Source organism: Salvia hispanica, chromosome 2 (assembly GCF_023119035.1).
Source record: "Salvia hispanica cultivar TCC Black 2014 chromosome 2, UniMelb_Shisp_WGS_1.0, whole genome shotgun sequence".
Classification (NCBI taxonomy): Eukaryota; Viridiplantae; Streptophyta; class Magnoliopsida; order Lamiales; family Lamiaceae; genus Salvia; species Salvia hispanica.
Window position 1 is genome coordinate 17,333,937 of NC_062966.1, and position 24,442 is coordinate 17,358,378.

The following is a 24,442-nucleotide window of genomic DNA, read 5'->3' on the forward strand; positions in this document are numbered from 1 at the left end:
CACACGCGTGTAAAGTATGTAAAGTACTAGTGCCAATAAATACGTATGGAGCCTTTTATTACAACTAAGAAAATAAAAATAGAATATTTTGAATAAACCGATCCCTTCCTTCTCTTCTATAAAAATACTATAGTACTACTCCAGCTCTCTTCTCTCTTGGGAGATAAAATGTTTACACTGTTTAAATAATCTTTCTGATACACACAACACACACTGTATTAATTAGTACTCCCTCCGTTTCACTATAGTTGAGTTATTTTATTATTTCGGAAAGTTTCATCATAGTTGAGTCATTTCCTTATATGGTAACTTTTTTCTCTTTCTTACTTTACTCTCTCTACTTTATTCACTTTATACTTTATTCTCTCTACCTTTTTCTCTCTCTTACTTTTTTATCTATTTATTTAACACACCCAATATTCATTTCCAAAACGACAGAATTCGGAAAAAGGAATTAATTTCGCTGACCTTTCGAAATGAGGGATTAATTTCGCTGACCTTTCGAAATATGAATCCGAGGCATGCGAATTTTTCAGAATAAGGGATTTTCAATTTTTTATGCATTTTCTCTTCTTTTTAATAATTATTTCGTTCCTAACATTTATTAAATGACCAAATTACCCTCCATAATAATAACATTTATTAATTGACATTCACTTGTCAAATAATAATAATATTTCATCACAATAGTAAAATAAAAAAATAAACCAGAAAATCAATACGCAATAAATGATTCAAATACAATACACTCCGTCACCATTAGCGGCGTCATACCGGCGCTCCTCCTCCTTTGTGCTGTCACACAGCGCCCTCCCCCTCGTCTCCGGCAAGCACACCACAAACATCGCACACACCGCAATCGCCACCCCAAACACACCGTAAGACAAAAACGCGTTTTCCCTCCCCGCCGCCACCAGCAGCGGGCTCAGCGCTCCCCCCAACACCAGCGCCTGCCTCACCATTGACACCGCCGAGTTCCTCACCGTCGTCGGAAACAGCTCTATCGTGTAGATCAAGAATTGGACACAATTCCCTTGAAATTCTTGATTAAAGCCCATTTCTCGGATTTGGACTTGTACCTCTGCCGCTGCTGATCTTACTGATTCTCCGAGAGGCTGGGAGGAATCTGCGCTCAAATTGGAGCTCTCAAAGGCGGAAGCTTTGTCGATTTGAGCTCTCAAAAGTTTGTATTTCTATGTATTTTGGTCCCTCACAGAGACGCTGCCATGGAGGATTATGGAAGCTGGAAAGAGGCATGCAGTTTGGAGGTGGAGGGTGGGGTTGTTGGATGATTTTTTTATAAATTATGTTAAAATTTATGGAGGGTAATTTGGTCATTTAATAAATGTTAGGAACAAAATCATTATTAAAAAGAAGAGAAAATGTATAAAAAATCGAAAATCCCTTATTCTGAAAAATTCGCATGCCTCGGACCTATATTTCGAAAGGTCAGCGAAATTAATCCCTCATTTCGAAAGGTCAGCGAAATTAATCTTTTTTTTCGAATTTTCTCTTTCTAAAACTCCGTGCTGAAAAGTTTACCCTCAAATATGACGAAACGGATGGAATAGTTAATTAATTCGTATCACCAATACATTGATTGCTGAGAAGAGTTCTTCAAGTTATTTATACTTTTTTATCGGTGTTCTGTCATTGTCTTACTAGTCTTGAGAGGGATACGTTGGATATGATCTCCAAATAATCTTCTCTTAATAAGAAATTTATTTACGTGAATCAGCTAACTGACTTCCTCGGTTCATACAACCTTTTGATCAATAGGAAGAAAGTCATATATATACTCCAAACTATGATCTGAACAGACTGAACCATTAAAAAATATCAACAGATGACAAAATTATATCAACAGAAATGTCAACACAATGTCAACGTGTGATGTTGTATTGAAATTGTGTTAACATTTTCTATTGATGTATTTTAATCATCTGTTGACATTTATTAATGGTCCAATCATAATTTGAAATTTGTACAATATATAGGTTTACATTTTATCATTACCCCACGTATAATTTTGGTTTGCCATCAGTATATAACTAATAGTACTACTGTACTACATATACTCCCATGAAATAAAAGCCTATTTTTTTAATTTTTAAATTATGGCCAAATTTCAAACCAGCTCGGTGGTTATCCCAAAAATAAATACAGTACTATAATTAGTTTGGAGACGGTGTTATTTTTCCTTTCTATGCCCTGGCGGCCTTTCTTATTAATGGAGTGTGAATAGGAAAATATCGACATATCCGGATAATTGGTTAACTGGTTATTCACTTTACATTTAATAAATATACAAAATGATCCACTGTAGAAGATTGAACATGACACGTCTACCGCCACACTGAAATTAAGGTGGAAACAAGCTGAGGTTGACTGGTTGATCATGCAGTTAATTAATCTTCATAATAAAATTCTAATTCGACATGATTAATGTACCAAGCGGTTTCCACATCCCTATCTCACCAAATAATTACTCAACAGCCAATTCTCAAGAATTTATGGGAAATTATAACGTGCCCCTTCGAGTTGTGACCTTAGATTCTTTTGAACTGAGAATGGAAACCAAAATGAAAAAATGATACTCCCTCCGTCCATGAATAGGAGTCCCGGTTGGCCATTTTCATCCGTCCGCCATTAGGAGTCCCGGTTAGACATTTTATCTTGGGAGTATAAAAAATGACCCACTTTTCCCTTAATTTAGAAGCTGCAATTAATTTTAATCCACTTTGATTGCAATTTCTCACTCTCTCTTAATGTTAGATTTCACTATTCCAAAGAATAAAGCAAATAATAATATAAATGAGTCCTACATTCTACTATCACACACTTAAATTATTACACTCAAACTTTTCTTAAAATCTGCACCGAACTCAACCGGGACTCCTATTCGCGGACGGAGGGAGTAGCAAAGAAACAATTATGGTTAAGGGTGATAAGATCCCAGATCGAGATCCAATATCGCTTATACTTACTAATTTCGAGATAAGAAAGTAATTTCTACTAAGTACTACTTACGTGCACTTCCTATATATGGCAAAATAACAAACAAAAATTATGAATCATATACAAATTGCAATTTGCAACTTATAAAGAATGAAAGCTTACCTTATACTAATACTACTTAACTAGTTGACCAAACTTTCCTTCAAATGGAATCAAATTTAATAATTTGAAGGCACTCTTGGATTGAGTCAGTGTCTATAGATGCTTCACACCTAACATATTTCCAATAACTATATATAGTATTACTAACAATCAATATCACAATTGTGACTTCATGTAGCACACAAACATAATGAAATCAAATTAGTAAAATAATGAAACTTGACCACACGAAAGTGCTTAGACGATGGACCATCTATATAATCCCACTCACCAATACTACCCTAATTCGATTAATTGAAGTCAATCAAAATACCTTCTCCTCCTCCCTTCTCCACGGCCAATTATATAAATGGCCAAATACATAAAAACATCGGTAGCCAGCGTGTGGTTGTGGTTTGGCGTTGGTTTAGTTGGTCTGGTCCTCCTAACGACGAATTCGGAAGCGGCAGTACTGAGAGGGCTGGTGGAGAAGCCGTGCGACGAGATATACGTGGTGGGAGAAGGGGAAACCCTACACACCATCAGCGACAAGTGCGCCGATCCTTACATAGTCGAGAGGAATCCGCATATTCAAGATCCCGATGATGTTTTTCCCGGCCTTGTCATCAAGATTGTGCCTCTCACTCACATGTAATACTATAAACCAAAAGCACACACCACTCACCACTCAATATATAGATGTACTTGTATATATCATGTGTACATAGATTTGATACCGATTAATAATGTAAACTTCGAGTTATTGCTCAAGGCTTTTCAACTTTGCATTTGCTTAACACTTTTCCTTCTTTTTCTTCTGTCAAGGTGAAGGATGGCCGTATTTTGATTTTATATCTGTGACGGCTGATTTTCCATTTTCAGTTTTTAAATATCTTCTCATTCAAACGCCCCTCTAACAAAGACTTCTAATTCGACGTATAATGGGCGCAACATATACTCATATATTTTATAACACATTAATTTATTATGACTGATTATAAATGTTGGAGTGCACAAGTGGTTTTGTTTGAGCCACAGGAATCACATTTTGTAGGTAAGAAAGATTAGATGAAAGAGTTGTTGTGGGTAACCATGTATATACGTCACTCTATCATACTGAGAAATGGGCTTCCCACCAATTCGTATAATCCACAACTAATTTATTACTTACTTCGGTTGTTGATGACGTTTATTAATTATGGTCTTGTAGTTCAGCAGTCTCTCTTGGGATTCTAATTGATTATTTCAGGATATACATATTATAACAACACACATTTAATTTAAGGAAATTGTAACAGAATAAAATAAAATTAAAAAACTAAATAAAGGAAAACAAAACAATAAATAAAAAATTTACATCTTAAAAATACAAATACAATATAAAATCAAAACAATCCATCAACCTCTAAGCTGCCGATGCGGCATGATCCATGGCTTCCGATTGTTATAGTATACTCCAATTTTTAAATTGAGTTAGTAGTAGTAATATTTTTTAAATTACAAATTGCCAATGTTAATCCTAAATTTTCAGACCTTGGGCTAATCTGTTGGACTTTAGGGCTCAAAATTTTGTCTGATTTTTGAAACTAATTTCCTAATAATTTTATGTGTTTATTAATATTAATACATATACAAATTAGTGTTATTTCCACTCAATACTAATGTACAACTCATAGAGTGACGAAAAAATAATGGTTACCTGAACGGCAATTGAAATTAGATATAAAAATATAACTATCCCATGCATATTTAAACCACTATATAACTCTAATAGGTCACTCCTTCTATCACTAATTGGTTTTAGTATAGAACCCATGAATTTCCATCATGGTATCAATGGGTCCGAATGTGGGCCAAATTCAACTAATACAATAGTATATCTAAGCTGAAATTGAAAAAAGTGACTACCAAGCAGATATCCGAGCTTAAAATTGCAGCTTGTCCAACCTGGTCAAGAAAGTCCAAACCCTCCAAGTTCACCTTGAAGGGTTTGAGGGATGATGTTGGCAATTGAAAATAGATACTCCATTCGTCCCACAATAAGAGTCACACTTTGCCATTTTGGTCAATAAGAGTCACACTTTGCCATTTGATCCGTCCCAAAATAAGAGTCTCACTTCACTTTTACCAAAAATGGTAAGTAGGTCTCACATTCCACTAATTCACTTTATTCACATTTTATTATAAAATCAATATAAAAAAGTGAGTTTCAAATTCCACTAACTTTTTTCAACCCACTATTCTTTTTCATTTCTTAAAACTCGGCTCATAATAAGAGTGATTCCTATTGTAGGCGGAGAGCGTATAAAATATAACTATCTCATATCAACGTTCACATAGACCCAATCACTATAAAACACTAATGGGCCACTCCGCTCATCACCAATTGATTTTAGGATAGAATTCATGAAATTCTATTAAATACGTTTTCAATGTTGATATTCATGGAGTATATGAGGGCTGGAAACTAAATGATGAGAATTAACTCATTTTGGGCTAACCTTATTGGGCCTGGGTTAATGTTGGATCAATCCTATCGGATTGCGGGCTATTAGGTTTGAGGTCATTCCAGATTATAATTTTTTATTCCAATGTTATAAATTTTCAATTTTAATTCTATTAAATTGTAGACAATTCGGATCAATCAGTGATTATGGGTGTATTAGCTAAGTTATGGAAGTGGAAATAATCACTGCGGCTACCCTATGATAAATAAGCTCGAGTTTAAAAAAGGGAAAACTATTCCATCCCCTGCTAAATTAGATCGTTACGATTTATGAATGATTATTCGCAGAATCGCAAAAAAAATCGTCAAGAAAGTTAGTACTAGTAAATATGAAACCGCACGTAATTAATGTTCATTAGTTCTTTGTTAATTAAAAGCGCCACGCAGAAGAAACACGTGATATTTAATAGCAATGGTCCAACATAGTAAACAAATGGTTGATACATGGAGTAATTTTTTCTATTATATTGTCAATCATTAAAAGAAAAAATTCTCTGCATTAATTAGGCACTGGTGACTTCAGCAAATGCATACATATTAATTATACGTAGAAACTATATAATTTACTATCAATAGATAGGTGGAGTACTTATATATGAACTTAATCAGCTATTGAAATTGTCGTAAACTATACGACATTTCCTCACAGATATCGCATTAAACTTCATCGAATTGATCACTTATTGCTTACAGCCTACGGCTACGACACTTTTCTATTTTTAAAGGTACAAGAAGTACAAACATGTAAAACTGTAAAGAATTCTCATAAATATTTAATAATATTAGAAGCAGTACTTGTATCTTTTGTACTCCATTTTCAGTTAGTCGTTTCTCACCTACTATTTGGCATAGACCAGATTGTTAGAACTCAACTCTCAGCATAAGAGATTATCTAAGTGAAAATGAGGCACCACCAACACCTCTAGGATACGTATAGTACGTAGTATTTCCTCCCCTATACGTATTCCAAACTTTACAAATGTACACTAAATTAATAGTACCCATCCGCCTAAGTTATTTTAAATCGATTCATTTGGTGTCCCTGTACTTGAGTCATTTTTCTTTTTGTAAAAACAAAACATCTAATCACACTTACTTTATTCTTTCTTTTACTTTATCTCATCCTCTTATTTATTCTCTGTCTACTTTATTTAACTAACTACACACAACTTTCTTAAATCTCGTTGGAAAAGAAACGCCTCAAGTAACGTGGACGGGGGAGTATTAATGTTTTTACTACCATTGCGACTAATATACTTTTTGTAATTATATCTATTTTTTAGCTAGATTAAAACATGATACATGAAGAATTTGCTTGATTATCAAAAGTTAGTCAATCACATAAAATTTGAAAATGTACATATACTTGGAAACAGTAAAAAAAAAGTCCACATTATAAGTATACTTAATGTATGGTAGTCGGTATAAGATAGATAGCTATAGGTTCATTATAGCAAAAGGTACAAATTGGCAATGCTTGGTCCTAAAGCACAACAATGTAGGAGTAGTAATTTTCAACATGTTTTGCCCTTTGGGATCAGTGAGTAACTTAAAAGTATTGCACCCTAAACCTCATGCATTTTCAAATATTGCTCTACTAATTAGTTTATTGGCTTATTAATTCATATATAGCTATATATACCAACACTGAATTCTGTATACATTCCCTCGTCTCAATCATTCTCATAGTAATTAATATCTGTAGCAAATACACAATGGTTTCAAAATGAAGTATTATATCAGCATTCTTCTTGTTTTAGCTGGAATTTATCAGCTGGGAGCTGCTCTTGATCCCCATTACTATGCCAAAACATGCCCTGAAGCCGAAAGTATCATCTTCAAGTTGTTCGCGACGATCAGCTCATGATCCTAAAGCCCCTGCTCGCTTACTCAGAATGTTCTTTCATGATTGTTTCATCAGGGTACTCTCTCCCCCCCTCTGTCTCTCATAGTTAAGCACTTTCAAAATTAGAAATATTTTTGTTTCTAATGTGGTGAGACTCGTTCTCCATTTGTGATAATTCAGTCACTTTTCTTTCTATCTCTCTCTTATTTTACCTTATCGTATTAGGGTTGTGATGCATCGTGTTGGTGGATTCGACCCCAAACAACAAAGCGGAGAAGGATGGCCCTCCCAATTCTCACTGGCTGCATTTTATGTGATAGATGCCGCAAAAACAAAGCTAGAAAAAACTTGCCCCAAAACAGTGTCTTGCGCTGATATATTAGCCGTGGCAGCTAGAGACGTCGTCGCTCTGGTACTAATTTCGTAGTCCAAAGATATAATTTGCTATTTTTGAGAGTTGAGATAAATACTTCTAAAGGGCAGTTTGGTAGGGTGAATAATTTATAGATAAAAATAACCTAAAAAAGCAACGTTGTTATAATGGTTCCCTAACAAGTAACAACTGCAGTCGGGAGGGCCCACGTGGAGGGTGGCAGCGGGGAGAAAAGACGGGAAAATATCGAGAGCAAACGAGACCATAAATCTGCCATCGCCATCATCCAACACATCGCAGCTGATTCAAAGCTTCGCGCAGAGAGGGCTATGGGCGAAAGATCTGGTGGCGCTCTCCGGGGGGCACACGCTGGGGTTCTCGCACTGCTCCTCCTTCGGGGGCCGACTACGCAACTTCAGCGCCACCCACGACACCGACCCCACGCTGCCCCCGCAGCTGGCGGCGGAGCTGAAGAGGAAGTGCCCCAAGCCCAACAGAGACCGGAATGCGGGCCACCTGGACGCCACGTCATCGATCTTCGACAACAATTATACGGGGGGTTTTGGGGCGGGAGGGCGTGTTCGTCTCCGATCAGTCGCTTTTAGGGATTACAGGACGCGGTGGATGGTGGAGGCGTTCGCCAGGGATCAGGGCTTGTTTTTCAACGTTTTTGCGGATTCCATGATTCGCCTTGGGAATTTTGGGGTTGTTGAGACGGGACAAGGAGACAGAATTGCAGAATTGTTCATTGAGAACCCACGCTTTGCTTTATTTTCTTCCTTCTTTGATTTGTTTTGTTTTGAGTTGTGAGGTAACTCGTTTCGCGCCATCCTACTCCTATAAATGTCAAATTAATGTATTAATAAATCTCGTTATACTGATGCCCGCCCGCTCACATATATATAATAAATCACGTATTATTTCTTGCGAAATTATTTTACTTATCTTATTACCGTTACTTTATGCGATATAGTTACTTCACTTCCCTTGTTACTTATTTTGTTTCTCAAAATCAAATTTTCTTTTAATATGTGAACAATAGGTTTGCCGTGATATAACATAAACGGGGACAAAAAATTTACAATTAACTAAGAATATTCAAAAATGCTTCTATGGTGAATTTCCCAATTTTCTTGCTTACATGGCAATAACTGTATACAGTTTTATTTTGTGTGTTACGTGGAGAAAAATAAAGTAAGAGAAATGAAATAAAGTAGAGGTAAAAGAGTTTCTAATTTTAGTTATGAGTCATCTCGAATGAGACAAACTACAAAGGAAGTGAGATAATGTTCAGTTGGTGTGTCGATAATTGATACGAAAGAGTCGAATTCGTTGTTACAAAAATATTGGTGTCTCGATATAAGAGATTAATGGTGAGGAATATCAATTCACCTTTCTATTTTAATACTAGTACTATTATACATTGAACAAAAATAATTATGTTATCAGATTTTCTATTTACTGTATATAGTTTACAACAACTAGCATTATCATTTCATTAATCCGGAGTAGTAGTTAAATAAAAACAAATGACGTAAATGTAGGATTTCAAAAAGTTATATAATCACATCAAGATAAAGTTTGTGATCAGATGTTGCGCGTGGAACAATAAGAGAAATAGCATTAAATTTCAAAAAGTGTCATCAGTCTTACATACAGAGCCATACTGAATAAGTTGTAGTTTTATCATACAACCGCATATGCAAAATAAAAAAGGAGTAATTTCAGTGTACACTTTAGTAAACATTAATCCGTTTTAGATAAATTTGAGGTCCAATAAACTCACGTCTTCTTTGGCGAATATACAGACAAACCACCGCCAGCAGCATATCTGCATTGCAATGAAAATCTACACAAACGTAGATGGCGACTTATAGATGCCTTGATCAAGCAAATGCTACATCAGATCGTAAGATATACTTGATGCCCTTACTCACGTTTCGAGCTTCATGCAGCATGCACTTATCACCATGAATGTGAAGCAGAGCCATGCCTTCTGTCGGAGCTACCTGCAAAAATTTGATAGTTCCATCATCTCTGATGTGCAACAAAATTAGCTAAATAATTTGGTTGGAATTACTGCGCTCCCTAATCTCAGATGCATAACAATCCTACTAATCTAATTTCAGTTAGTGAATATGGTAAGGCCATTATGCGGTGAAATTTATTGCAAATACAAGGAACTTATAAAGCTTTTATTGGATTTTGCGTGTAACATGTGTAAAACTGTAGAGAAGATAGCACAGTGGGAGGCAGCCATATGTTTCCAAAGAGACTAAAGATTTACCCAGTGTTAGTAATTTTATCATTGCACTTTGCAATGTTGAGATTCAGTGTTTTCATTCTGGACAATAATATGAAGTGCAGCACAAGATGAGTGAACATGAAAGGGAAAGTTGTTTTGGTATTTAAACACTCAGTAAAAGATTAAGAATTTGTAGGAATGGTCTTAGGATCTCAGGCACAGGTTTTCAAGGATACGAGAAGGAGTTTTAAAGGTTTATGAATAGGGCTGTCAAAGGCAAGGCAAGGCAAGAAAAAAATAGAATTAAAGTTTCCCTCCTGAAGTCCTTTAGGAAAGAAATGCTTATCAACTAAATATCAATTCATTTCTAGAGAGACAACAACAGAGGAATTGAACTAACAGAATTTTTAAATGTAAGCTACCACTGAAGGCAAAAAAAGAAGTTAAATAGGATGTACCTCAGCAACCAAAGCATTTCTAGGGCCATAAAACACAGTCTCCCCTCCAACTAGTGGATCCAAAGAGTCTTGAGAGCTGCTGTCGTTTTTAGATTTGGCTTTACTTTTACCAGGGGCACCACTTAGATAGATCAATAGTGTATAATATGTACGTCCTCCTTCTCCCAGATCAACACTCTCATCAATATGTCTACCAAATCGTTGACCAGCAGTGTACCTGTAACTTAGATTATTAAGATCAACCACAAGCATATAGACATCTGCTAATACAGATACATCATTGCCACCGCAAGCACAACACACAGGAAGATCACATTGAACCAAAGGATTTCAGCATCGTAGAAGACAATGTCTCAGTGACCACATAAGTGGAATCCAAGTCTGCAGATGGTGCAAATGCCACATACCGATAAAACCTTATATTTGGATTCAACCCAACCGCAACTTTTCCTCGAATCTTGAAATCTGAAAAGAACTTGTTGAGTCCAGCACTCCATATTGCTTCTGCAAGAGCAGGATCATTAACAGCTATCCGATCATTGTCTCTATAAGCCTCTCCCATTGTGGGACCAAGACTCCCTTGGTGAACAAAACCAATTGCCTCAGCAGCATCTCTAAATGCTTTTGACTCGGCAGAGGTGAGATAATTTTGGATCTGAATACCTTGAACAGAAACAGGGGAAGAACAACACACATAAAATGAGACGAGTTCGAAAGAACTGAAGGTAAAATAAAATACAAAGCATGGCGTTTATTGTTAACCAAGCTGGCCAATACCATAAAAATGGTCATACCAAGTACTCCGACCAATTATAATCCAATCCCAACTTGTATATACAGCCGAAAGTATTTCAGAACTCAACATCATCTGATATCTAAGTCCAAAATCCTTTAAATCACAACCTATTTATGAAATCAATAGAAAGACATAAGCAATTGAGATACAACTTTGTTCTTAAACATATCCAGCCCAAATTATCACAAAATCGAACAAATTTATTCCCAATTCTGCAACTATTTAGTAAATACAGAAAGAGCGTGGAACAGGATAGCTTCTATTACAGCCGTTGCACGCATACTGACAGCATAAAATGCAAAACCTAATTGAACCTCACAAAAGAAGAAGAAACTGCAGTACATTAATTATTTCACATGATTAGCGAATTCAATCATTAAAATCAGCAACCGATAAACTTTTTCAAAAACAAGGGGGAGTGGAATCCAATCTTCAAAAGAGCAATTTATCCAAAAAAACTGATACAGTAAATGAAAATTGGTGTTGAATAAATGGAAAGGGTAACTCACAGTAATCAGATCATCGCCTTTGAGGTGAGAGATCTTCAAATTAGACTTAGGTTTTACACATGGCCAGTCGGACTTTGATTTCTTGTTTGGCATGGCTGTTCTTTTTGGGTCTCCGATTGTTCTCTTCATTTTCTGGAGGTCGTTGAGTTTAGATGCCTTCAAACGTTGGAAGATTGATGGGCCACAATGTAACTGATTATTGGGCTATGGGTATTCTGATGATTGGGCTAACTTTGGCCCATTAGTTTGCCAGCAAATTTATTTGAATTCTCTCTTTTGATATCGAAGAATTTGAAAATTCTCATCCTTAAAATTCCTCCTTTCGTTTCTCCTACAACTTCCTCCCTCTCGGCTAAAATGACACAATTTGGAGAGAGAAAAAAGTGATCAAGTGCTTTTAACTGGAGAGAGAAAGTTACCAAAAAGTAGAAATATGTAATATCTTGATTAGGATAAATTAGAAAGGAACATAAGGATTTTCTTTTATAAATGAAGAGGGAAAAACTAAAATGCTATAGTTTTCAATTCTATCATTTTCTCAATTAAATTTACAAATGAAGAAGAATAACGTAAAACTGAACGTGTGTAGAAAAAATGACTCAATTTTGATTAAAAGTATATAGAAAAATAACGCAGGTTTGATTAAAATGTGTATGTTATTTCTTCGGCTTCAAGTTGGGAAAAATGACTCAAACTCTGATTAAAACGTATGTTGAAAAATGACTAACTTTGATTATGTAATCTTCACGTAATTGTGCCCACATATTAAATATTGTTGACAACTGATGTTAAATTTATCAAGTTGTTCCAGAAATTTAATTGTTACGGTGGACTTAAAACTAGGGCTGGGGAAAAATATCGAAAAAATGATATATCGCTTGTATCGTCTTGAAAAATATCAAAAAATTATCGAATTTTCGATATATCGTAATTTTCGATACGATACGATATCGTATCGTAAGTTTTCGATACGATAATGATATGAATTTCCTTATATCGCGATATATCATTTTATATCGAAAATTTTCGATATATCGATATTTTCGATATATATCAAAAATAAAATATCGATATATATCGATATATATCGAAATTTATATCGATATTTAACGATATATCGAATTTCGGTACGATATATCGAAATATCGATACGATAACGATATGAAATTTTTTTATATCGAAAGTTCGATATATCGAAATTTTCGATACGATAACGTCTTTCATATCGATATTTTCGATACGATACACGATATAACGTTTTCAATACGATATATCGTATCGACCAACCCCTACTTAAAACCAAGACTATTGGTCTTGTACATTAATCATTTAATTTTAATACACGCAGTCGAAGTTGGAGTATGATGACATCAAGGAGATGACGTTCTTCAATAATAGAAGGTCTTATCACTATAAATAATTTCAATAATAACTTTTATTTTCAATATTAGCAATATAGATACCCCAAAAATATTTCAATAACTTAAAAAACTTAGGCATGGGTTTTAATTTCTACGCTGGTGTGAAATTTAATTGAGAGGCTGTGTGTACTAAAAGCTTATGCTTTGATCCTGATAATTTTTCCAATTGTAGAAAAAAATGGATGTGTTTACTTCACTACAAATGAAAATGGTATTATTAATTGTTGATACAATTTATAGAATGCAAAAAATTTGTGTTGGACCTATGGTAATGGTATCCGTTTCAATTAGGATTTTCAAGTTCATATTTAAAGTTTATTAATCGCAATAAAAATTTAATGGTGCATCTTCCATAAATATAGTCTCTCTTTTGCAATTAACCCGTTCATAAACTGATTGCTTAAATTCTTGAGATAGAGTGCACATATCAGTTTGTTAATTAATGAGTTTTGATTACCATTTAATTTACATTTACTACCTTTTCCTCCTAGCAATGGGGGTTATAAAATTATTTTTTCTAGCAACGATGTCTCTTTTCTTAGAGTGCTAGCTAGTTCGCATAATCATGATATATATCTATATAAGCTTTTTAGATAATAAATCAAGCTAGCACTAATCTATTGCACATCTAGAAATTAAGTGATACTATAATTTATCAGGTCCACACTTTAGATATTTAACCAGTATCTTAATTTCTAATTAATTATAGCGAACTATCTCTTTAGGCTGTCTTTGTCAATTGTCACTGATAGTCACTAATCAAGGGATAAGTTGATCATCTTAGACATGTTGATATGTTAATTTGGTCAAATGATTAATCAACGATTAAGTTAATAATGTTAGACAGGTTTGTAAGTTAACTTTTAAAAATCCAAAATCCTAATAATTATAATAATAAAAATTGTTCAATTATCTTTCATCAATGATGAAAATTAAACACCTTATTATATTTAAATTTTATGATATGGAGTAGAAAGAACATCCAACCTATAAAAGATGGGATATGAGAAGATATGTAAAATAAGATAAGAAATACGGGCTTCATGTCAAGATATGCAAAGATATGATTTTTTTCCGTTGTTGTTTGATAGAAAAGAAATTATCTAAATTTGTATTGTATATTAAATAACATGGCTTAACTTGACAAATTGGTGAGATACATAAACAAGGTTAATGTTATAATTTTGGTAGGATTAGATAGGGCCCTAGTCTTATATTGGGCTTTGAGTTAAGCTTAACTATGATATCAAACAATTAGAAATGTCCATATATAATTCTCTATCTTGGTATTACTAACTTATCCAACATGCCTATATATTGTAGTTTCTCTATTTTTTAATGAATCGAGTCTTGGTCTCTTAAATATGAGCTGTCGCAAAAATTATTTGAAATGATGTTTTTTGTATTTCATGTGAGTAATTAGCATGGATTTATGACTTGTCAAGTAAAAGCATGCATAAATGTGGGTGAAGGGAACGAACCCACATAAACAAGATAAGCCCCTATTGAATTAAATTTTTAAATGTTTTTCTTCTATTCATTTTTAAAATTTATCCAAATTTTACGCAAATTATCATACAAAACCATTATTAATAATCTAAATTACAAAAATAAACTTTCAAATAAAATTTTGAAAATATAATTCTTATCGATGTCATTTTTGCATCCGCCCCGTACAGAAGTCAGAAGATGATCACCTGGGTGCGTGGTTTATACTTTATACTTGTTAGATTTTGATTTCTTTTTCTTTGAATGATACCAACACATTTGTTGAATATAATTAACACATACTGACTACGGAAATTTTCAATTAATACTTGACACTTCATCCATGCCATAAAAAGGGTGCTTCATTTATAGAAAATTAAATATATTCAGAAAAATGGTTTTTTTTAATCAAATAATAAAGTTTTACTATAGCTACTAAGCATTGGGCCCGTGAACTGGTAAAAGTCTGTACTTCACTTAAAAATGCTTCCATTTTAAAGGTATATTCTACAATGTTAGCTTTGACTTATAAACCTTATCTTCATTTATTATCTTCATTTGTTATAGTAATTATTTTATAACTGAACGAGTCTTGAATGAAGAAAGTTAGTGGTGGTAAGTTGAGAAATTAAGAACAAAAATTAAACTATCTGCAGTAAATGAAATAAGTATATTGTTATAAAACCTGCCAAAAAATGCACATTTCTTTAGGATGAAGTAAATATTATAGAGGGAACTTCTTTTTTGGTCTACGAACTTTGCCAAAGTATCATTTTAGGTCCGTGAACTTTGAAAATATCATTTGAGGTCCATCAACTATGAGATAATATCATTTGAAGTACTCTTTTACTATTTTCAAATTTTTCTAGACGAAAATACCCTCAATACCTTAAAGGGTATATATTTTTAATAAACTTATCATATACTCATATTTTTTATAAATATCTTTACAATATATTTTTGACGATTTTTTTAAATATAATTTTATCATATTGTGACATGCAAGTTAAATTGCTTCTTCAATTATTTATATTAAAGAATTTTAAAATTGAATATAGAACTTCTTTAATAATAAAAAAAATTGAATAAGGATTATTTCTTGCATGTCACAAAATTAAGTGATAATATTGAAGGTCAAATTATATTTAGAAAATTCATCAAAAATATATAGTAAAGATATTTATAAAAAATATGAGTATATCAAAAGTTTATTAAAAATATATACCCTTAAAATATTGAGGGTATTTTCGTCCAAAAAAACTTGGAAATAGTAAAAAAGTACTTCAACTGATATTACTCCAAAGTTGATGGACCTCAAATGATATTTTCAAAGTTCACGGACTTAAAATGATACTTTGACAAAGTTCGTGGACCAAAAATGATGTTCCCTCAATATTATAATACGATGGTCCATACCAAATTAACCTGCATAAGTAGATTCATTAATTGCTTAAATGCAGTAATAAAGACAGCCAAATCCAGAAAATTGTCAAAAATAATAGTCTTCATGCATGTTTCAAGTTGATCCACATCGTATGCCTCCATGTATTGATTAACTTCTCTAGAATTAGGACAATAATACCAAAAAGGTAGTAGTACTAGTTCATTTCAATTAAAGTATTGGCTGTCTAATAAAGTAGTAAGCTTTTGCAATAATAAATATATTCAACAAATGTGTTGGCATCATTCCTCCAATGAAGCAGTACCTCCTTTTTTTTACCAGTATTGTATTCATTAGTTATTCAGAAAATTAATCATACTCAAGCAAGCGGGAGATGACTTTTGTTAAACTTAAGTTAGAAATTTGCAAAATTCAAAATGATTGAAGTATTATTAAAGAATGAGATTAATAGATGCCGGCTAACACCTAATTATCGATATTTAAATTCTTAAGTTACATTTTAATAATAGAATTTTAAAATAGCAAATGATTATAATTTTAAATTGTATTTTTTTCGTTTTTTATTTAATTTTCTTCTTTTGTCCTCTCTACCTATACATCTCTTTGTAAGTCAAAAGTTAGTTTTTTATTACCTATTATAATTATAATGTCTAAAAAATATTTCTGTGATTCACCATTATTGCTCCCGAACCAAATAAGTCATTTCAATTCAACAAACTGTTGTGTGATTCACCATTATTACTTTCTGGTTACAGTTTGGCTTCATCATTAACATTCAATTTGTTATTTTGTGTTCATAAATGCTAACTAGTAGTATTGACCATCTATATAAGATCGTATCAAAAACGTTGTATCGTGTTTTATATCGAAAATATCGATATGAAAGAATTTCATATCGTTATCGTATCAAAACTTTCGATATATCGAATTTCGATATATCGAACTTTCGATATGGATAATATCAATATCGTGATCGTATCGAATACCTGTTTATCGAAAAATATAATTTCAAAACTGAAAAATAACACAAAAATTAATAAAACTTCAACACAATAAAATAAATAGTGTTCTTATTAGGGTTTCATATATATATTTTCTAAATATATGAATGAATTAAATGGATTTATATATATTTATAATTTTAAACTTCAATATGTATTAAATTTGAATATGTTTCGATATATACGATATATATCGTATATTCGATATAAAACAATATATCGCGATATAAGGAAATTCATATCGTTATCATATCGAAAACTTACGATACGATACTGTATTGTATCGAAAAATACGATATACCAAAAATTCGATAATTTTTTGATATTTTTCAATACGATACGAGCAATATATCATTTTTTCGGTATTTTTCCCCAGCCCTATATAAGGCTGTAACATTCACAATCTCATTCCTTAAATCAGTTCTTTACTGTACTAGTTTTAATGTTTCCCACTTAAAGAAAAGTTTCTAATGCTTCTTTGTCTCCATCTTTTGAATTATATCGGTTATGAGATTTTGAAAAACTAACAACTCAACAACATATTCCCAAAAAGTTTTCACTTTTTGGTTGTTTCCAATAGTTGGATCATCCGTAGTGTCGACATACATTTCAAAAATCTTCCTAGTTTCCTCTGGAAAGTAGGGAACATGAGTAGCAGATTGATCTTCGATGGTTGCCGAAAACATGATTTGGATTTTGTCTAACAATTGCGTCGACGCCTCCAACATGTTGGACATATGGGGGAGGGGCGAAGCCAGGAATTTGGGGGGGGTCCGGCATTAGGAGTCTCTATTAGACATTTCCAAAAGTAATAACGCATCCAAAGAATAAAGCAAATTATAATATAAATGAGTTCCACATTCCATTAGCACACACTCTGATTATTACACACTCAAATACTCCCCCGTCCCAATAAATATGCAACATTTGATTTCCGGCACATGATTTTGTGCAGTGTTGTTTTGTGAGTTAATGAAGAGAGAGTAAAGTAAGACAGAAAAAAAAGTAGAGATAGGGTTGTTTCCATTTTAGGAAACGTTTCTTTTTTTATTCCATCATTTACTATACTCTCACTTATCTTTCCTACTTTTTTCATCTCTTATATTTATTTAATATAAATTCTTAACCTCCGTGCCCAAAAGTTCTGTCTCAACTTTTATGGGACGGAGGGAGTAATATATCCGCCCATGGGTGCCGATATGGAGGGATTTGGATCCCCTGCTGTGGCATAATGAACAGCAGGGGATGTTGTGCACATCACCACCCTCCATTTGTTTTATAAAAGAAAATTGTATAACTTCATAAAAACAAATGGAGATAGGTGATGTGCACAGTAACTTCTACTATGCATTTTGCTAAAGCAGGAGATCCAAGTCCGACATGAAAATGGCAAATATGTTGACTTACTATTGGGTCTATTCACTATCGGACACAGCAAAAATTTAGAAAGAAAATTGAAGGTAAAAGAGATTTTTGAAATGTAAAACAGTCCTGAATTAAATAAGATAATAGTAGTAAAATATACTAGAGAGAACAAAATTTAAAAACAACTTGATAGAAATTCGTTTGATACATATACTCCACGTTTTTTAATAATGTTTAAAATCATTTCCTCAATTAATAAAATTAAAAAATCAAACAAAACAAAGGCAATTTCGTGGGTCTGCGACAATGCGAGTAGGCTTCAGATCGCGACATCATTAGATGAAAGGCCGTGAGCGCATGACTGAACAACCACCACCTCACTCTCGGAATTGAGACTACACGAAACACATGCAACATATGCCGACTGCATTCCGTTCTGAGGGAACGGTATCTTCCATTGCTCAAAGCATCCACAAGGCGCTATCTAGTCCACTATTGTGGAGACTCTAAATTGTGCCAAATAGGCGGAGCCACGTGACATATGGGATACCCCAATTGCCCACTGGCTTCGAAATGGTGTACAATAAGATGCGCTGTCAGAAGTGGATTCGTTGATGCATCACATCAAAGTACGATGATGTTAATGTTATACTTACTGCCTCCATTTATCATTAAAATTTCCTCTTTCTGCAAGCTCATCCTCCCATAGCTCTAAACAGTCAAGTTCCATTTTTTCTAATATAACAACATTTTTAGAAAACCAAAACAAAACATGGATTTTTATTTATTATTTTTATTTGGGCCTTTTCCTCTTTGTGTAGCTTTCCCTTTTCGTGGGATGACCGGGCTGATAGATGATCAATATGGAAAGGTTGGATTCTTTAATTTGCGGTATGAAAATAAAGAGATTGTCTTCATCAATAATTGTCAGATAATTAAAATTGAAAAGAAAAAAAAAAACCCTTTGTATTATTCTTGTTGCTCAAATATTCTCGGCTCATTCCAATTGTTGAAACTTGAAATGGTTTCTCTTGTTCTTATTATTCAGTGTATCTCTCTCTACTTCCCCATTGTGGTTTCCAGCTCAAGTTCTTCTTCTCCGTACTACTGATTTGTTGCGGTTGATTTTGTTTTTTTTAGCACAAGATTTTATCGTTTGTTAGTTTTCCTATTTTGGCGTAGTCCTGCCCGAATTTGATTAGTCAATTCTTGAAAAAAGAAATCTAGGGTTCATAGCTTGTAGCGCCTTGATTGAGCACATTTTGATTTCTTGGCTTGTAAAAATTAATTAGGGTTTATAGGGGTCATTGGAAGGTCCCCCCCAATCTCCTGATCTACAATTCTCATTTTTTATCCATAAATATCTCACTCATTTCTCCATATAACTCCCTCCCTCTCTCTCTCTCTCTCTCACATCACATGTTTCTCTATCTGGGATTCATGGGAGTTCATCCTTTTTCCTTTTTGTAAAACTTTCCCACAATCAAATTGATTGATAGCCAGAAAGAGGGGGAAAATGGTGAGAGGGAAGGTGGAAATGAAGCGCATTGAAAATCCAACAAGCAGGCAGGTGACCTTTTCAAAGCGCAGAAACGGGCTATTGAAGAAGGCATATGAGCTCTCAGTGCTCTGCGATGCAGAAGTTGCTTTGATCATATTCTCTCAAAAAGGAAGACTTTATGAGTTCTCAAGCTCCAAGTGAGTTATGTTTATGCTCTTCACTCATTTTTAATCATAAGAGTACTATTTCTTTCTTCATTTTCTTGCAATCAACCAACAAATTAAGTCGGATTGAGTGGATAATTTGTTCCTTCACAAATTAAGTCGGATTAAGTGGAGTACTAATTATTTAATGTTCTTGATTAACTTTGATCAGTGTGCACTTGTTTTGGCTTTTTTAATTCCACTTTCGCTATTGTACTACTCTTATTCACTGTTATATATGGTTCTATCCCTATGATGATTCAAATATTGACTCAGTACATTTGGGACAGTAATTTCTCTCAATGTGGCTGTGTGCCTAGGTACTTTTTTTTCAGAAAATAAGGGTCTAATATCAAATTTTATCTACTACTCCTATAAGGAGTGAGGAAAATGATATTTATTGCCTTATTGGAGTTTACCACAGTGTTTTATCAACATGAATAAAATATAAATTAGGTTACAAGTTCGAAACATTTGCAAGTTTTGGAATTCTCATGCATAATTAGGAGCATCGATAACATTAGATTGGTTTCTTAAATTTAGTTCAAGTGTGGCCTAAATGATTATGATGAATATTTTATTGAGTGGGTAGTTGAATTAATTTACATGTTTCCTGAGCATTTAACTGCTGAAATATGTGTATTAGCACTCAATTAAATGACAAAATCTGCCGTTAACTAGGATGAATTTTTATGAGCCATTACTGTCTATGTCTATTCACATCTATACTAATTTATGAGCTAATATTATTGTACTTAAAACCTTCGAAACTTGGTTGGTGGTTTATATGGTGTGCACGGTAACTAGATTTAAAATTCTGCCAACATTAATTGTACACTTAGACTAGGAGTTGGCTGAATAAATGAAAAGTTTTCATATGTATTTGCTACCACCTTCTGCTACATTACATCTGACCACAGCTCTTGAAAAATATCTGAGTTCTTGAGCAGTGTTTTGAAGCTACGCATGGTTTGGTATGTGATTATTTTAATTGCGGATGGAGTGGTATTATTTTTGGTTGTATAGAAATTTCCAGTATAAGTTCCACTTTCTTCAATATTCTACTAGTGGACGGAGGGAGTATCACTTTTAAGTGTTACCTTGATTGTTTGGTTGCCTTTGGTGTTTAGGTAAACTAAACATACATGAAGTCACTTACTTCTCACTTTATAAGATACTAGCTACTATATTGATATCTGAACTGGATTTTTATCATTTTAGTTACCATACAATAAAAGTATAAAATAGCTATAATAGAATTTAATTAGCAATTGAAATGTATGATTATACAACTATATATCTTTAGAAAATGTAAGGTTAGAGAGAGATTTGGTTTACCAATATCAGTTAATAAAGAAGATCAGAACATATACATGATCAAACCAGTACCAATTATATGTTTATTAATAAGGTAACTACAAGTATATTTTTCTGGTATTTTCCTATTCATTTCTCCGTTTTATCTTTCTTTGTAAATACCATGCTTTATACTGCATGTAACTGTAAATTCATCTTTTATTATGGTTTCAAGCAACGGTAGTTATTTATATAGGACTTGAGATCAACAATTCCACTTTTGGTGTCTCATTTGTGTTTCACCATGATTTTTTTAGAAAAAAATTTCAGACTAATTATACAAATATTAAGTAGGGTTCTTTATTTCCATTTAGAATTTGTCATTTGTAAATAATTAGCTTTCAATTCTTAGTTACTAGTATTACTTTATTATTCTAAATATAGATGTGCATAATCCTCTTAAGTTTCAATTTTTTATAATAACTCTAAATCATGTTCAGTATAGTACTACTACTACTTTCCTTATAGTACTAATGGAGTAGGAAATTTAATAGTAAGGCATGAGTAATTTGAACACAAGAAAAAACTATGGGACAGAATTTAAATCTAATAGTATATGCAAGGATCAATAAAAACATCATACTTTTACCTGCATTTCAGTAGTGTATAGTAGGAGTATATTTTATCATAGCACTAAAGATGCTTGTAATGTGTAGTTGTCCGCATACTAATTGCTATAAACACGAATAGAATTTGATGGAGAATAAATCTTTCACTTTACTTTGAATATATTTCATCAAATCTAATTTTGTTTATAATTTTTAGCATGCAGAAGTCCATAGAGAAATATCTTGAACGTGCAAGAGAAGAGCGGGGCAATGAAGTCGAACAACGCATGAAGGTTTGTTAAATTATTTTTTCAATTCTATATTTACATGCATGTATTTGAATATCTAGTAAAAATTCAGTTGCAGTATTTAAAGCATGAAGCAGCGTTGATGATGAAGAAGATAGAGCTACTAGAGAATTCCCAAAGGTTGTCTTGTCTTCTTCACCTTTTCTCTTCTTTCACAAGTTGTAAAAAGTTGCTTCCTTCTAATTAATAAACTCATCTAGCTGTTGTATTATTGTATTGCATATGGATGAAACAGGAAGCTTTTAGGGCAAAACCTTGGAGCTTATTCATTGCAAGAGCTCCACGAAACCGAAAACCAGCTCCAGCGAAGCCTACACAATGTCAGGGCCAGAAAGGTAATTTAATCATACCATTTGATCATGATCTATGTGTAAACTATCTCTAATATATACTTTTTTCTTCTAGGCTCAACTATACAAGGAGGAAACAGAAAAACTACTTGCAAAGGTATGATCATGCATGCAACACACTTGTGTTAGCTTCTGTATTTAAAGCGTCATAAATTTTTAGTATACTCGATCATTTGCAATTTCAGGAGAAGTTTTTGTTGGAAGAAAATTCCAAGTTGCGCCAAAAGGTAACTTTTTTACATCAATATATTTAGTATCATCTCCATGTTGGATTGTAAATGAATGTTGGATTTTTAAGTTTAAAATATGGAATGATTGTGCAGTGTGAAGTTAGGGAAGCAGAAAGAGAGAGTCAGAGCCAAACCACACTGAGCTCGGAGGTTGTGACCGAGTTGTTCATCGGCCCACCAACTACAAGGAAAGCCCGTGATTTCTCAACTTTTACTAGCAAATAAAAATGCTTTTTTTTTCTTATGGCATACATATAGACAAGTATATTTATCGTAAATATATACGTTAAACAAATAAGTGTATTTTGTTGTTCAGTATATATAGTGGGCCATTAGAACTAGCAAAATAAAAATGTAATGGGATATTTCATTGTTCAATACTAGTATAAGGGATTGGACATCCTAAGATAAATTGGGCCATTGTGGGCTGGAAATTCTTTTGGATGCATCTTTAATCTTCCTTTTTCACTATAATATACTGTAGTACTGTACTCCATATTGTGCCTATGATTCATCTTCAAAATCCATAGAAAAATTAACAATAGAAATATTTTCAACTCTAGGTTTGATAGAATATTGATTTTTTTTGGAAAACTGAGTTGAAAGATGGTTGTGCTGTTTTGTTTGAAAGATGGTGAGAGGTCTATAGTGTTGTTGGGTTTTTGGGATTTCAAACAAGTCAAATTATTGTTTATTTGTGTATTTAATGGAGTAGTAATAAAAGTTATTGTCAGATAATACACAAAACTGCACATAACTTTTTAAACTGGCCACACAATATGAAGTTTTAATTAATAGTAGTATGTTATGATTAATTAGCATTTGGCTCCACCTTTTGATTTTTCACTCTCTACCAAATACTTCTCAATTACTTGGTCAGTTTTTGAATTGGATAATCTACAATCTGCATCCAACAACACACCCAAATCAGCTGAAACATAGCCATCATCACTAGGAAATTGAATCGATCGCATGAGTTTGAAAAGGAAAAGTGGTATTAAAATATGGTCACACAAGAACATGATGATGCACCCCAAATTATAGAAAACATCTTGTGATATAACTGACACAATCCTCCGTGAAATTTGGACATAGCATTTTGTAAGAGATGTCAATAATTCATTTTCATATAATTGATTAGGGTGATATTGATACATGAAGTAGTGGTTTGGGTACCTCAAACTTTGTTTGCTTCGAAAAAGGCTAAAATGGCACGTATGCATATATGTGGGATTTGCTGCTATTGAATGTTTGTACTCTAATCTTTCATTCCATCGCACCTATTTATCTATCTTACATTTCATGTACTCAAAATTCACAATTTTAAATTTTTTGCACTTGTTTGCATGAACATATAGTACTCCTCCGTCCCAACTAAGTTGAGTCGTATTCCTTTTTGGGATGTCCCAACTAAGTTGAGTCATTTTATTTTTTTTA

The 24,442-nt window shown here is 33.2% G+C and overlaps 2 protein-coding genes and 1 pseudogene across 5 annotated transcripts; 2 read left to right on the forward strand and 1 right to left on the reverse strand.

The window, feature by feature from the left end:
* The first annotated feature begins 7,331 nt into the window (after positions 1-7,331).
* Positions 7,332-8,756, forward strand: LOC125206391 (annotated as a pseudogene).
* A 677-nt stretch (positions 8,757-9,433) lies between these two features.
* LOC125204124 lies at positions 9,434-11,962 on the reverse strand. 3 transcript variants are annotated; one of them, XM_048102686.1, is made up of 6 exons: positions 11,833-11,947; positions 11,305-11,430; positions 10,935-11,190; positions 10,528-10,744; positions 9,762-9,833; positions 9,434-9,673 (listed from the first exon to the last, which is right to left on the reverse strand). In XM_048102686.1, the coding sequence occupies exons 2-6, from the start codon at positions 11,393-11,395 to the stop codon at positions 9,581-9,583; spliced, it is 729 nt and encodes a 242-aa protein (XP_047958643.1). In that variant the 5' UTR covers positions 11,396-11,430; positions 11,833-11,947; the 3' UTR covers positions 9,434-9,580. The 3 variants fall into 3 exon arrangements, with proteins under 3 accessions (XP_047958643.1, XP_047958642.1, XP_047958644.1); XM_048102685.1 differs by lacking the exon at positions 11,305-11,430 and having other exon boundaries at positions 10,935-11,182; positions 11,833-11,962; XM_048102687.1 differs by lacking the exon at positions 11,305-11,430 and having other exon boundaries at positions 9,434-9,833; positions 10,935-11,182; positions 11,833-11,962.
* Positions 11,963-19,381: 7,419 nt separating this feature from the next.
* On the forward strand, positions 19,382-23,453 carry LOC125205874 (MADS-box protein AGL42-like). 2 transcript variants are annotated; one of them, XM_048105046.1, is made up of 7 exons: positions 19,382-20,207; positions 22,335-22,410; positions 22,484-22,545; positions 22,661-22,760; positions 22,831-22,872; positions 22,961-23,002; positions 23,099-23,453. In XM_048105046.1, the coding sequence occupies exons 1-7, from the start codon at positions 20,026-20,028 to the stop codon at positions 23,228-23,230; spliced, it is 636 nt and encodes a 211-aa protein (XP_047961003.1). In that variant the 5' UTR covers positions 19,382-20,025; the 3' UTR covers positions 23,231-23,453. The 2 variants fall into 2 exon arrangements, with proteins under 2 accessions (XP_047961003.1, XP_047961001.1); XM_048105044.1 differs by having other exon boundaries at positions 19,446-20,207; positions 22,478-22,545.
* The last annotated feature ends 989 nt before the right edge of the window (positions 23,454-24,442 follow it).